Source organism: Tachyglossus aculeatus, chromosome 14 (genome assembly GCF_015852505.1).
Source record: "Tachyglossus aculeatus isolate mTacAcu1 chromosome 14, mTacAcu1.pri, whole genome shotgun sequence".
Classification (NCBI taxonomy): domain Eukaryota; kingdom Metazoa; phylum Chordata; class Mammalia; order Monotremata; family Tachyglossidae; genus Tachyglossus; species Tachyglossus aculeatus.
Window position 1 is genome coordinate 4,737,708 of NC_052079.1, and position 16,067 is coordinate 4,753,774.

Consider the following 16,067-nt stretch of genomic DNA (forward strand, 5'->3'; position numbering starts at 1 on the left):
TTTGTCTGTATTTGTTTATTTAGCACTCTGGTAATGCTACCTTCTGACAGGTGATAGGTGGATGTTATAACAAAAAGCTAGAATTCCATCTTTTTTTTTTTTTTGTCTTTAGGAGGCCTGTGAAGGTTTTCTCTTTAAGGAGAGAGAGATAACACCTGTGCACTGATTCCTCTTATTCACCCATCAGTATTGGTATGCTTACTGCCAGGATGTCAAGTGAAAATAAGGAGCATAAGGGAATTGTATTATTATTATGGTATTTGTTAAGCATTTACTGTGTGACAAGAACTGTTCTAAGTACTCGGGTGGGTACAAGTGAGTTTAGGTTGGACACAGTCCCTTATCCCACATGGGGCTCGAAATCTGAGTAGGGGGGAAGAACAACAGGTATTGAATCCCCATTTTATAGATGAGGAAACTAAGGAAAAGATAAGTTATTACTTGCCCAAAGTCATACAGCAGGTAACAGAGCTGTTATTAGAACCCAGCCGGCTGGCTTCCAGACCAGTTCTCTTTCTGCTAGACTACACTGTTCTCCGTTATAGCAATGGAGACTGCAACTACCTTTTGTGCTTGTTTTCAACATCAGTGAACTTAACTGATAGAAGCTGGTGGTGGCAATCAAAGCTGATTCCTTTCAGAGGTACCAAACTTTCTTTTTGAGTATGGGCCTGAGGGAGAAATCAGTTTTACTTATTGAACATTGTACTGAGCACCCAAGGGGAGAGTTCAACAGAGGTAAAAGATGTGGTCCTTGATGATGTTTAATCTAAAGCCTCAGTACTTTCCCACCTGAGGTTAACCTGGCTCCCACAAGCCCTATGAAGATGAAGCCTCTTCCTGACCCTGCCCTATCTGAAGGCTAAACCATCTAAAGAGGAAAAAACATTAGGCAGGTTGTATAGTCTATTCTTGCAAACCACCAATTTCCTTTAGTTTTAAAAGAGAAAACTCACTAACCACATCTAAAGGGGCATCTGTACCCAAGGAGTGGAAAGTGTTGCCAGCAAACAATTGTGATCGTAAGTCATGAACTCTTGCCACAGCTAGTTTTGGAAAGTAGTATTTTGGCACTCTCTGAATGTCAACGCACTTTAAAGTGTCTGTCTTCACCCTTGTCATGTTTCTGAAACTCAGATTGGCTTGGACTCCACACTTCCAGTGAGTGTTGTGGCCAACATCTCGAAGTGAACACACCCATGGTCCCCTGAGATGAACTTCCTTCCTAAATAAGTGGTAATTCAAAGGCTAGATGAACAAAGAGTTAGTAGTGAGTGCTGATTTTAACAAATGGTGAATGTTATTTTAGAGGTTATGTTGGTAGAAATTAATTGAAGGCGGAGAAGGAAATTTCACCTCCAGCCTGGAACTTCCTCCCTCTTCATATCTGACAGCCTCCCCACCTTTAGAGCTTTATTAAAAGCACATTTCCAATAGGCCTTCTCTAAGTCCTCATTTCCTCTTCTCCCACCACCTTTTATGTTGCCCTTGAACTTGGATTTGTACCCTTTTTTCACCCCTCCCTCAGCCTCACAGTATGTATGTACATATCCAAAGTTTGTATAAATACCTGTCTCCCCCTCTAGACTGTCATCAGTCATTTATTGGGTGTTACTGTGTGCAGAACACTGTACTAAGCATTTGGGAGAGTACAGTACAACAGAGTTGGTAGACACATTCCCTGTCCACAAGCAGCTCACAGTCTAGAGGGATAATGAGCTCACAGTCATAAGGCTGTACAGCCTTGGTTCAAATTCTCAACTTCTGCCCTCAAGGAAGGGGCATGAAAAAGTTTGAAATCCATTTTTGATATATATCTGGGGCAGGGAACGTATCTACCAACTCTGTTACGTAGTACTCTCCCAGGTGCTTAGTAAAGTGCTCTGCACACAGGAAGCACTCAATAAATATGATTGATTGGCAAGGCTGTGAAATCCACAGTAGGAGGATATCATTGAACTTGTGTAGGTCTTGATAAGAAAATCTCCTTTCAATTACCAAAGGGAGTTTCTGCCAATTCAGTGGTACTTGAATCTGTCAGGCCCCAAACAGACCAGAGGGGAGATTTCCAGTATCTTCAGATCTGCTCTTGCCAATTTACCATCAAGCAATGGTATTTGTTGAGCACTTACTATGTGCAGAGCACTGTACTAAGTGCGTGGAAGACTTCAGTACAACAGAGTTGGTAGACTCATTCCCTCCCCACAATGAGCTGACGGTCTGCCATAAATAAATGCATAACTTTGGGGTGTTTGAGGCTGGGGAGCAAAATTCTTATGAAGCCTTTCATTTAAAAAAAGAAAAAACATCTTGTACTACAATGGTCCAATTCCAAGGCTGCACATGTGTGAACACAATTTCCCCATTGGACATGCTGAGCCCAAAAGGACTTGAGTTGTTGGAAAAGCAGCCCCTAATTGTGTTCTAATGAAACTAAATCTTGAAAACATACTGTATGGCAGGCAGAAGTCTGTAGGTACTCAAGTGACACACAGTAAATACGATTCATTGAGTTTAGAAGTGTTGCATTTGATATTCTGGAGTACTTTTAAAGAAATATGTCCCCTTGATTTCTGTCAGGATAATGAACAGATTGTGCAAAAGTATGCTTGTAATTGTTAGGACAGAATTAATGCTTTTAAGGTCTTACTAAAAGATCTGTTTCTGTGAAAGGGCTATTTCTGTTGCAGGTCTTCCATATGTGATTGTACCCATGAACTTAATGGCAACCTTTTCATGAGTTTTTAAAACAATCTTGTGAAACTGTTAAAAAATTTTTGATCCATAGACACCTGTAAACTACAGTCGTTGGCATGGGGAATGTATCTCAGGTGACAGTAACTTTTGTTTATTCAAGGAGTGGGCTAACTCCCAAAGGAAGTATCTTCAAAAGAAAGTAAATATCAAGTTGTTTCCTCAAAGAATTGGAGCCATTTACTACCCTATCACAAGTTTTCCTGTCTGGAATTTACCTCATTTTTCTTCATTTCTTTAGTGTATGAAGCGAAATGAATCAGGTCTTCTAGGGGTAGGTCTGGATTCTGTCAAATTTTTTGGAATGAGCATGTTTATTTCTACTGCAATTCATACAGACGTTTAAGTGTGTTTAAGGAAGATTTCAGTTTCTGTAGTGAGCTTAGACTGCTAAATCATCATCGAAACTGACAAGCTCCCCCGCAGTTTTCTGTGTTCTCTGGAATTGTTTGTTGAACTCTGCCGTTCAGAATGGTTTGTAGATGTGGTTTGCTGATATCGAAAGCTTTGTACTTGACAGAGGATATGGAGTAGCGCTCAACACCCAACCTGAAAAGTTGGTTTTTAAAAATAACCCATTAGTCACCCTCTTGGAGAATTCTGACTTTGTTCTGGGACGATAAACTGTGAGTACCTACTGCTGTACTGATGATGCCTGACAACTAATTTCAATGGTAAAATTGCAGTCATCCGTGGCTATGCCTGGGTATTAAGTCTTCGAAATTAAAGTTGCTTTCTGTCCCCTCAAGAAGAGGGTTTACAGTTCGCACTGTCTGAGGAAAGCAGCTGATGATGCCTGACAACTAATTTCAATGGTAAAATTGCAGTCATCGGTGTCTACGCCTTGGTATTAAGTCTTCAATATTAAAGTTGCTTTCTGTCCCCTCAAGAAGAGGGTTTACAGTTCACACTGTCTGAGGAAAGCAACTGTACTGATGATGCCTGACAACTAATTTCACTGGTAAAATTGCAGTCATCGGTATCTACGCCTTGATATTGTCTTTGATATTAAAGTTGCTTTCTGTCCCCTCAAGAAGAGGGTTTACAGTTCATACTGTCTGAGGAAAGCAACTGTACTGATGATGCCTGACAACTAATTTCAATGGTAAAATTGCAGTCATCGGTGTCTACGCCTTGGTATTAAGTCTTTGATATTAAAGTTGCTTTCTGCCCCCTCAAGAAGAGGGTTTACAGTTCACACTGTCTGAGGAAAGCAGGTGTTTACTAATCTTGGCCCAGAGTAAGCACTGAGCAAGAATCACTCTTACTATAATCCCAACAAGGGCAAATGCGCACACGTTGTAGAAGAAAATGGAAGAGGTGATGGAGCCTCCATCGACACAAAGTGAGTTTAGGATATTTGAATTTCGGGGTAATGTGGAAATGGGGTGGGAAGTGGATCTGTGGGCTGCCGCCTCGACGTGCCTGTTTGGGAGGAGCAAAGGTGGAGGTGGGCCGCCATCAGGGGACTCCTCAGGGGCCTGACGGGCTGGAACCGGCTCGAACCGGACCAGACCGGCCAGGGCCGGTGCCTGCCGCCAGCCCTCGCCCCTGTGGGGGTGAACAGGGCGTAGGGGTCTTCTCAATCAATCAGTCAATCAATCAATCGTATTTATTGAGCGCTTACTGTGTGCAGAGCACTGTACTAAGCGCTTGGGAAGTACAAGTTGGCAACATATAGAGACAGTCCCTACCCAACAGTGGGCTCACAGTCTAAAAGGGGGAGACAGAGAACAAAATAATAATAATAATTATTTTGGTATTTGTTAAGCACTTACTGTGTGCAAAGCACTGTTCTAAGCGCTGGGGAGGCTACAAGGTGATCAGGTTGTCCCATGTGGGGCTCACAATCTTAATCCCCATTTTACAGATGAGGTAACTAACTGAAGCACAGAGAAGTTAAGTGACTTGCCCAAGGTCACACAGCTGACAAGCGGCAGAGCAGGGATGTACTGGGGAGGTTGCAAGGTGATCAGGTTGTCCCACGTGGGGCTCACAGTCTTCATCCCCATTTTTCAGATGAGGTAACTGAGGCACAGAGAAGTGAAGTGACTTGCTTGAAGTCACACAGCTAATTGGTGGAGTCAGGATTCGAACCCATGACCTCCGACTCCAAAGCCCATGCTCTTTCCACTGAGCCACACTACAAAACCAAACATACTAACAAAATAAAATAGATATGTACAAGTAAAATAAATAGAGGCGCGCCCCAAGCTGCGGCCCTGAGGGGGGCTCGGGCTGCCCTGCGCCTGTGGAGGCTGAGGCGGGCGGGCCGGGCCTCTGGTCCGGTCTGGTCCGGTCCTGCCCCATGCCAACCGCTCCTCCCCGGGGGCCGCCGGACAGTTGGAGGGTGCACGCTGGCGCATGGGGACACCCAATAATAATAATGGCATTCGTTAAGCGCTTACTATGTGCAAAGCACTGTTCTAAGCGCTGGGGAGGTTACAAGGTGATCAGTTTGCCCCACGTGGGGCTCCCAGTCTTCATCCCCATTTTCCAGATGAGGTCACTGAGGCCCAGAGAAGTGACGTGACTTGCCCAAAGTCACCCAGCTGACAAGGGAGGAGGTGAGCTCTCAGTAGGGCTTTGAAGGGGGGAAGAGAGCTGGTTTGGTGGATGTGAGGAGGGAGGGCATTCCAGGCCAGAGATAGGATGTGGGCCATGGGTCGATGGTGGGATAGGCAAGAATGAGACTGAGCCCCCTCCGTCCCCTCTCCATCCCCCCGCCTTATCTCCTTCCCTTCCCCACAGCACCTGTATATATGTTTGTACGTATTTATTACTCTATATATTTTACTTGTACATATTCTATTTATTTTATTTTAATATGTTTTGTTCTCTGTCTCCCCCTTCTAGACTGTGAGCCCACTGTTGGGTAGGGACCGTCTCTAGATGTTGCCAACTTGTACTTCCCAAGTGCTTAGTAAAGTGCTCTGCAATCAATCAATCGTATTTATTGAGCGCTTACTGTGTGCAGAGCACTGTACTAAGCGCTTGGGAGAGTCCAAGTTGGCAACATATAGAGACGGTCCCTACCCAACAGTGGGCTCAGTCTAAAACGGGGAGACAGTGAACAAAACCAAACATACTAACAAAATAAATAGAATAGATATGTACAAGTAAAATAAATAGAGTAATAAATATGTACAAACATATATGCAGGTGCTGTGGGGAAGGGAAGGAGGTAAGATGGGGGGATGGATGGGGGGGGGCGAGGGGGGAGAGGAAGAAAGGGGCTGAGTGTGGGAAGGCCTCCTGGAGGAGGTGAGCTCTCAGCAGGGCCTTGAAGGGAGGAAGAGAGCGAGCTTGGCGGGTGGGCAGAGGGAGCAGGGCATTCCAGGCCCGGGGGAGGACGGGGGCCGGGGGTCGACGGCGGGACAGGCGAGAACGAGGCCTAACGGGGAGGAGATGAGCGGCGGAGGAGCGGAGGGTGCGGGCTGGGCTGGACAAGAAGAGAAGGGAGGTGAGGTAGGAGGGGTAAGTAAGCTTTCAATAAATACGATTGAATGAATGAAGGAAGGAAAAGGGGCGGAGGCGGGATTTGAACCCAGGACCTCGGACTCCAAAGCCCGGGCTCTTGCCCCTGATGCCCCGACCCCCACACGGGTCCTGTCAGGTGCGCGGGAGCGCGAGGTCGCGGGGCGGGGCGGGGCGCGCGCTCGCGGGGTGGGACGGCCAAAGATAGGGGGCGCTCTCTCTCCCCCTCCCTCCCTCTCCCCCTCCCTCCCTCTCTCCCTCCCTCTCCCTCCCTCTCTCTCCCTCTCTCTCTGTCCCCCTCTCCCTCTCCCCCTCTCCCCCTCTCCGTCCCTCCCTCCCCTGTACTCTTCGGGTCCGCGGGAGCGCGAGGTCCTGAGGGAAGGGCGCATGCGCGCGCAGGGGGTGGGACGTCCAATGATGGAGCGCGCTCTCTCTCTCTCCCTCTCTCTCTCCCTCCCTCTCTCTCTCTCCCCCCTCCCCCTCTCTCCCCCCTCTCTCCCTCTCTCCCTCTCCCCTCTCTCCCTCTCCCTCCCTCCCTCTCCCTCTCCCTCCCTCTCCCCCTCTCCCTCTCCCTCTCTCCCTCCCTCTCCCTCTCCCTCTCCCCGCCCCCCTCTCTCCCCCCCTCCCCCTCTCTCCACTCTCCACTCTCACTCTCTCACTCTCACTCTCACTCTCTCACTCACTCACTCTACTGTACTCCTCGGGTCCGCGGGAGCGCGAGGTCCTGAGGGAAGGGCGCATGCGCGCGCAGGGGGTGGGCCGCCCGGTGATGCCCCGCCCCGCCCCGGGCCCCTTCGGCTCCGCGGGAGCGCGAAGTTCCCAGGTCAGGGCGCGCGCTTGCGCGCGTGCGCGTGTAGGGGGTGGGGGCCCCTGAGGGAGGCCGAGCGCTGGCGCGCGTGCGCGTTTTGGGGGTGGGGGCCCCTGAGGGAGGCCGCGCGCTTGCGCGCGTGCGCGTTTTGGGGGTGGGGGCCCCTGAGGGAGGCCGCGCGCGCCCGGCGTCCCTCAGGAGGAGGGGGCTTCCCCGGGGCCGCGAGAGAGCGAGCCCCGAAACGAGCGTACAATCAGAGTGACCTATCATCATCATCATCATCATCATCATCATTATTGTGGTATCTGTTAAAAACGCTGACCATGCTCCGGGCACTGTACTGAGCGCCCGGGTGGGTCGAAGCCAACCGCGTTGGACTCGGTCCCCGGGCCCACATGGGCGTGGTCTAGTGGGCAGAGCTCGGGCCTGAGAGGCCGAAGGTCGTGGGTTCTAATCCCGACTCTGTATATATGTTTGTACATATTTATTTACTCTATTTTACTTGTACATATCTTTTCTATTTATTTCATTTTGTTAGTATGTTTGGTTTTGTTCGCTGTCTCCCCCTTTTAGACTGTGAGCCCACTGTTGGGCAGGGACTGTCTCTAGATGTTGCCAATTTGGACTTCCCAAGCGCTTAGTACAGTGCTCTGCACACAGTAAGCGCTCAATAAATACGATTGAATGAATGAACGAATGAATCTATTTATATTTATTTTACTTGTACATATCTATTCTATTTATTTTATTTTTTTAGTGTGTTTGGTTTTTTTCTCTGTCTTCCCCTTTTAGACTGTGAGCCCACTGTTGGATAGGGACTGTTTCTATATGTTGCCAACTTGTACTTCCCAAGCGCTTAGTACAGTGCTCTGCACACAGTAAGCGCTCAATAAATACGATTGATTGATTTCTCTGTGCCTCAGTTCTCTCATCTGTAAAATGAGGATGAAGACTGTGAATCCCATGTGGGATAACCTGATCACCTTGTATCTGCCCCAGTGCCTAGAACAGTTCTTGGCCCATAGTAAGCACTTAACAAATTCCATCATTATTATATGTTTTGTTTTGTTCTCTGTCTCCCCCTTCTAGACTGTGAGCCCACTGTTGGGTAGGGACCGTCTCTATATGTTGCCAACTTGTACTTCCCAAGCGCTTAGTACAGTGCTCTGCACACAGTAAGCGCTCAATAAATACGATTGAATGAATGAATGAATTATTCTTCTCTGGGCCTCAATTCCCTCATCTATAAAATGGGGATGAAGACTGTGAGCCCCCCGTGGGACAACCTGATCACCTTGTAGCCTCCCCGGCGCTTAGAACAGTGTTTTGCACATGGTAAGTGCTTAATAAATGCCGTCATTATTATTATTACCCGGGGTGAGTCTCTTCACTTCCCTGGACCTCAGTTCCCTCATCTGGAAAATGGGGATCGATTCCGTGAGCCCCACGTGGGCAGGGACTGTGTCCAACCCGATTGGCTCGGATCCGCCCCAGCGCTCAGTACGATACCTGGCACATCGTAAGTGCTTTAACAAATATCGCAATAATTATTATTTACTGCTCCTACAGTGACCTGCCCGAGGATCCATCCATCCCTAGGGTCCTTCTACCCGCAGTTTATTATATATGTAATTTATTTATATTAACGTCCGCCCTCCCCCAGTCTTAAGTTCCCTGTGGGCAGAGAATGTATCCACCAACTCTGTTACATTGTACTCTCCCAGGCGCTTAGTACAGTGCTCTGCACATGATAAGCGTTCCATAAATACTATTGATTGGTTGATCTTTGCCTTCTGAAAGGATGAATCTACACCTCCCCTCCCAGCCCATCGCCACCACCGCATCAGGGCAGGCCTGGGGAGGTGGAAGGTTATTTAAGGCGGCTAAACCCGTCGGGGAATCTTCTTACATCGGGTTTCCTTTCCCCCCCGAGACGTGAGTCTCAAGGAACATGAGTTCATTACTTATTCCCCAACTCACTTCACCGTTCTGGCTTGGGTCCTGAACAAAGAAGGCATTGTTGGGTGAAGCCAGGCTGGGTTTGCTTCTGCAGACGGTGACTTCCATCGGGAGTGTTTTTTAAGGTTTGTGTTGTCTTGTTTTTGGCTTTGGAAAGGTCGCCTCCCCCTTTCAAACGAGTTCGAAGGCCAGGTTTCCTCAGGCTCGTTCCTGGAGATGGAGAAATACGAGAAAATTGGAAAAATTGGGGAAGGATCCTACGGAGTGGTTTTCAAATGCCGAAACCGAGACACCGGCCAGATAGTGGCTATAAAAAGGTTTATGGAGTCAGAAGATGACCCTGTCATAAAGAAAATTGCCCTTCGAGAGATCCGTATGCTCAAGGTAATTGATTCTTTTTAGTTTTTAAATGAAAAAAATGTGGTTTTTTTTGCGGGGAGTGGCAATGACGTGTACTACGAAAATTGGGGAAACCTCTCCTGAGAAAAGTGGCTGCTTCTTAATTCTTAAAAAATAATGGCCTGGTAAACCTGCATGAAAATCGAGTATTTACTGTAGTAATAATGATGGTATTTGTTAAGCACTGTTCTAAGCGCTGGGGGGGGGATACAAGGTAATCAAGGTTGTCCCACGTGGGGCTCACAGTCTTAATCCCCATTTTACAGATGAGGAATAGAGAAGTGAAGTGACTTGCCCAGAATCACACAGCTGACAAGTGGCAGAGTCGGGATTAGAACCCATAACCTCTGACTCCCAAGCCCGGGCTCTTTCCAGTGAGCCACGCTGCTTTTCACGCTACTGTAGATGAACTCAACTATAGGGAGGCTGTGGGTTCGTTCTGAGACACAAGATGGAAAGCCTCAGCCTGAAAAAAGCATTCACGGGGTGAGCAGTGTGGGTGGAAGCAAGTATCCAGGGTCTTCCCAGGAAAACTGGACCCTTTAGCCAGCGTTTAATACAGTGTATAGTAGATGCATTTATTGATTGACATTAATTGATTGACACCTGTTCTTGGTTCATTTCAAACACCCGTCAACATTAGTAATAAACATTCCAGAGTTAACCTGGGGCCCAACCTGGATTGGGTGGGTTTATAACTTCTGGATTGTTTCCTCCCCAAACCTCAACCAGTCTGTTTTTCAATTTAGTAAATGTCCGGTTCTGTTTTCTTGCCTGATAGCTGTAACTTCTAAGCATGCATCTAATGCTTACTGTAATACATAATCTAAACTGAGTCACTTTCCAAGAGAAAGGAGCTGTTCTATTGTTGCTGGAATTAAATATAGCAACTAATATAGTTCTTTCACTGCTGGAACCTTTTCAGGTCAGATTAATGAATAGCTCAATTTTACCTGTATATATGTATATATGTTTGTACATATTTATTACTCTATTTATTTATTTTACTTGTACATATCTATCCTATTTATTTTATTTTGTTAGTATGTTTGGTTTTGTTCTCTGTCTTCCCCTTTTAGACTGTGAGCCCACTGTTGGGTAGGGACTGTCTCTATATGTTGCCAATTTGTACTTCCCAAGCGCTTAGTACAGTGCTCTGCACATAGTAAGCGCTCAATAAATATGATTGATGATGATGATGATGATATTAGAGTTCTTATTTGAGATACTTTTTTTCTGGAGTCCAGATTTATATTGAGAGTGTTCAATGCCTTTCACCTGAGAGGAATTTTTTTTCCCTATAGAAAGCATTATCAAGACCGACAAGGGAGGATTTTTTTAATGGTACTTGTTAAGCATTTACTATGTGCCAGGTACTAAGTGCTAGGGGAGATACAAGCTAATCAGGTTGGACACAGTCCCTGTCCCACATGGGGCTCACAGTCTTAATCCCCATTTTACAGATGAGGTAACTGAGGTACTGAGAAGTGAAGTGTCTTGTCCAAGGTCACATAGTAGTTAAGTAGCGGAGTCAGGATTAGAACCCAGGTCCTTCTGATTCCCAGGCTCGTGCTTTAACTACTAGGCAACTGCCTTATAGTTGGAGAATTGTGAAGGAAAGATAGTGATGGGTTGGTTAAGTACGTACGTGGATAAGTATTTTGCTTTATCTACATTTGGCTGCAATACCAGGTCTTGTTATTCCCAGAACTAAGCTTGCAATTAGCGCTAATGTAGCTGGCTGATAGTATTTGGTGGGGGAAATAAAAAATCAGACATGATAAAAAAGGTTTGAGCTGGGTTTCAGGTGTCCTGGAACAATGTCTGAGAATAATAATAATAATAATAATAATAATAGTGGCAATTTAAGTCCTTACTATGTGCAAAGCACTGTTCTAAGCGCTGGGGAGGCTACAAGGTGATCACATTGTCACACGTAGGGTTCACAGTCTCCATCCCCATTTTACAGATGGGGTAACTGAGTCACAGAGAAGTTAAGTGACTTGCCCAAAGTCACACAGCTGACAAGTGGCAGAGTATAAAAGAAGGAGGTGTTCAGATTGGCTCCTAGGGAGCAAAACATATTTTTAAACTTTCTAATTAACATTACTCACAACTGGCGAGCCACAATGCACAAAAGCGCAGGAGATAATGACTGGACTTTTTTTTCATTTCCAACTAAAATTATTCTTCGTCTTGGTGACCTTGGCAGTGTGCTAGAGAAAGTAGATTCCATATTCCTTCCTTTTCACTTTATCCGTTTTATGACTCTGAAATATTATCTACTTTTTTTTGGAATTTATGACAGTTGAATACTTTTGGATGATAGCATAATTCTATTCCAGGAAATGGACTGGGGCAGGGAGTTGTGTGAGAATTTTAAGAGAACCACACATGTGAACAAATCGGTGATCATTGGGGTCTTTTCATTTCGAGCCTAGTGCTTTCCTCCTCTCCCCCCCTCCCCTGCAATCTCTCTTCTTCCTCTCCTACCCCACATGAGGGTAAAGGGAGGAAGGTTAGTTTCCAGAAGCATTGGTTACTCTTGTGTGGCAGAGTTGGGACGCTAGCTTTTCTGGTGCTCTTCTCTGTTCACTCCCTTCAGTCGGCGAGCCACCTTAGTGAATGCTCTGGGGCTGGAGTGGGGAAGAAAAATCAAGAAGCCTTAACCTGCCACGGAGTTAGCATGACCTGGCACGGGTCCCTGTGCCTTGGAAAATTGGTTTCCCCGCATAGGTAATTCTGTAGTCTCGTTTGACATTTCCCTAGCCGCTTTCTCTCAGGAGGACAGGGCTCTTGCCAAGATAAAAAGGACCCAAAGCGTTGGAACAATTAGGAGTCCTGGCTACAGCCAAGGGAAGGATGAGCCAAGAAATAGGGGCAAAGCGAGGATCCCCCTTTCCGTCTCCCTGGGGGCAACAAGCACTCCATCACCTTGCCCTCCTCCTACCTCACCTCACTACTCTCCTACTACAACCCGGCCCGTACACTCACTGTTCTAATTTAACCTTCTCTCTATGCCTCAATCTCACCTGTCTCGACACCGACCCCTCACTCAAGTCCTGCCTCTGGCATGGGACACCCTCCCTCCTCAAATCCCATGGACGATTACTCTCCCCCACTTTAAAGCCTTACTGAGGGCACATCTCCTCCAAAAGGCCTTCTCTGTCTAAGCCCTCCTTTCCTCTTCTCCCACTCCCTTCTGCATTGCCCTGACTTGCTCCCTTTGTTCATTCCTGCTGTCCCAGCCCCACACCACTTATGTATATATCTGTAATTTATTTATATTAACGTCTGTCTCCCCTCCCTAGATCATTGTGGGCAGGGAATGTGTCTGTTTATTGTTGTTACTGTACGTTCCCAAGTACATAGTACAGTGCTCTGCCCCAGTGCTCAATAAATACTATTGAATGAATGAATTAGAGGAGCCAAGTGTGTGGGCTGGGGTAGTCCCTGCACCATTTGGAGCTCACAATCAAAGTGGAGGGAAGAACAAATAGCGTACCCTCATTTTACAGATGAGGAATTGAGGCCCAGAGAGATTAGTGACTTGTCCAAAGTCACACAGCAGGCTAGTGACAAAGCTGGGATCAGAATCTGAGTCTCTTGATTCTTGGTTCCTTGCCCTTTCCACTTACCACTCCATGCTGCTCCTCTTATTGAAAGTGCTGAATTTGTTGGTTGAAAGTGGATTAGGATTACAGTACGGTATAGACTTTCTAGTGAGAAAACCCTGGGCATAATTGGGTTTTGGGGGGGCAGTTTAATAGTATTTGTTAAGCACTTACAATGTGCCAGGCACTGTTCTAAGCGCTAGGGTAGATACAAAGTAATCACATTGGTCACAGTCCATGTTCCACATGAGGCTCACAGTCTTCATCCCCATTTTACAGATGAGGTAACTGAGGCAGAGTTACCTGACGTGCCCAAGGTCACGCAAGTGGCAGAGCCAGGATTACTCCCATGCTGCATCTCAGTTGGTAATATTGGTTGATATAGAGATTTAACCTTAGAGGCAGGCGTGGGCATGAGTGTCAGAAAATGAAACAAGGGTGTTGCGGGCAAGCCAACAACAAAACACAGATAAATCTCTTGTTATCAGTGAGTGTTTGTTTAACAAGTGGAGGCCTGTTCAATATATTTTTTTTGGCCAAAACCATTTTGTATGCAAATAGCAACGTTGTTGTGTTTGATAATTCGAAATTTTTTTGGCGTAGCTCACAAAATGTTGATCTAGAAATGTTGGTTGCCCACAGATAGGACGTTAGTAATAAATCAATGCAGCAGAACATGAGAACAAAGGATCCAGAAACCTACAAACTCTGCTGGGATTATCATGCTAAAGACAGGCTTTGTGTGCTGAGAGTTTAAACAAATGCCACTGTCTCTGATCATCTGAAAGGGAAGAAAACAAATTTTGCAGTACACCATCTTTAGAAAAGGAAAGAAAAACTGAGAAAATGAGATGAGCTTTTTTATCCGTGGCACTTATGTTCAGGTGTATTTATTATATTGTGTATTCAATTATTTAATCACTAATCAAGCCCGATATTCCTACATACTCCCTGCCCCCTGCTAGATTTTAAACTTCTTAAGGGCAGGGATCATGTCTACTAACTGTATTGTACTCATCCAAGTGCTCAGTACCGTGCTCTGCACAGAATAGGAATTCAAATACTATTGATTATTGATTTATATCCTTGTTCTTCCTGCTCACACTATTTGTAAAGTCTGTGTTTGTCTCCTCCCACATTAGATTGTAAATACTCCTTGAAATTAGAGAACATGTCATGCTTTAGTAGTACTCTTCCACGAGCTTAATGCAGGACTTTGTACTTAGTATGCAGTCAGTAAATGCCACTGAATAATTGAGTGAATTTTTCAAAACAGAATAAGATCTCTAGCGGGGTAGCATAGTAAAGGCATATAAAACTCTTCCAAAAACATACAAAGATAGTGCAGCTTTTCAAAAAAGAGGACACAGATACCTGTGCCTTTTCAGTCCATTTGTTCACTCCGATTTGACGGCTAACTTTGAGATTCCTAGGTTTTAATTCTCTGTTTGGTTTTACTGCCTTGATCTTTTAGCTATTAAAATAGTTCTCAGAAAGTGCCCTGGCTGTTTATTAACTTTCCCAATTGTTTATTAACTTTAGATGCTAATTGGGAGTGTAGCTCCAAGTTATAATGCTGCAAATTTCTGAAATACTCAGTTTTTTCATGGAATTCTGAATGTGTAAATCAGTCAATGCTTCACCTATGGACTTGAGTCAATGCAATGCTCATAGCACTTATGTGCATATTTTTATATTCTGTTACTTCTCATATCTGTAGTTTATTTTAAGGTCTGTCTCCCCTATTAAAATGGAAACTCTTTGAAGGCAGGGAATCTGCATCTACCAACGCTATTGTTCTCTCCCAAATGCTCAGTAACATTGGTCTACACAAAGTAAGGTCTCAGTAAATACCACTGACTCACTGATTGTTTGAATCGATTGTATTAATTGAACACCTGCTGTGTCCAGCACACTGTACTAAGCTATCCGAAGAATACAGCATAGTGGAAACATGATCCCAGCTGTTAGGGAACTCATAATCTAGTTGCTGGTAAGTGCTGTTGATCTACTGGATGCTACCTCTGGCCCATCGGAAACTGAATTTATGGAGGATGATGATGGTGAAATCACCTATTTGGAGCAATAGATTAACTTAGATTCTGAAGTTTCAGGACCAAGAACCTGTGCAGAAGATTATCTTGTAAATGGCTTGTGCCAAAGCCACTTGCAGTCTCTCACCCCACTGGAATATGGAGTGCAACAAGCAGGTAGGCAGGCAGGGGTGCAGAAGCGGTGTGGCCTAGTGGATAGAGCACAGGCCTCAGAGTCAGAAGGATCTGGATTCCATTTCTGGCTCTGCCAGTTATCTGCTGTGTGATCTTGGGCGAGTCACTTAACTTCTCCGTGCCTTGGTGACCTCATGTGGAAAATGGGGATTAACACTGTGAGCCCCATATGGGCCATGAATTGTGTCCAAACTGATTAGCTTGTATTCATTCATTCATTCATTTGTATTTATTGAGCACTTACTGGGTGCAGAGCACTGTACTAAGCGCTTGAGAAGTACAAGTTGGCAACCTATAGAGACGGTCCCTACCCAACAACGTGCTCACAGTCTAGAAGGGGAAGACAGACAACAAAACTGAACACGTGGACAGGTGTCAGGTCATCAGAACAAATAGAATTAAAGCTAAGTGCACATCATTAATAGAGTAGTAAATATGTACAAGTAAAATAAATAGAGTAATAAATCTGTACAAACATATATACAGGTGCTGTGGGGAGGGGAAGGAGGTAAGGATGGGGAGGAGGAGAGGAAAAGGGGGGCTCAGTCTGGGAAGGCCTCTTGGAGGAGGTGAGCTCTCAGTAGGGCCTCGAAGGGAGGAAGAGAGCTAGCTTGGCAGATGGGCAGAGGGATTGGGGGCATTCCAGGCCAGGGGGAGGACGTGGGGCGGGGGTCGACGGCGGGACAGGTGAGAACGAGGTACAGTGAGGAGGTTACTGGCAGAGGAGCAGAGGGTGCGGGCTGCGCTGTAGAAGGAGAAAAGGTGCTGTATCTACTCCAGTGCTCAGTACAGCGCCTGGCACTGAGTAACTGCTCAACACATACCATT

At 45.9% G+C, this 16,067-nt stretch overlaps 1 protein-coding gene across 4 annotated transcripts in view; it reads left to right on the forward strand.

Annotated features, from left to right (window-relative positions):
* The first annotated feature begins 6,961 nt into the window (after positions 1–6,961).
* CDKL1 (cyclin dependent kinase like 1) overlaps positions 6,962–16,067 on the forward strand; it is a 28,149-nt gene continuing 19,043 nt past the window's right edge. The window contains exons 1-2 of one of the 4 annotated variants that reach the window (XM_038756442.1): positions 6,962–7,054; positions 9,156–9,382. In XM_038756442.1, the coding sequence (XP_038612370.1) occupies positions 9,215–9,382 (168 nt within the window). In that variant the 5' untranslated portion in view covers positions 6,962–7,054; positions 9,156–9,214. Of the gene's footprint in view, positions 7,055–8,351; positions 8,375–8,993; positions 9,383–16,067 lie in introns of those variants that run through there. The other 3 variants (XM_038756441.1, XM_038756443.1, XR_005453870.1) reach the window with 3 other exon arrangements.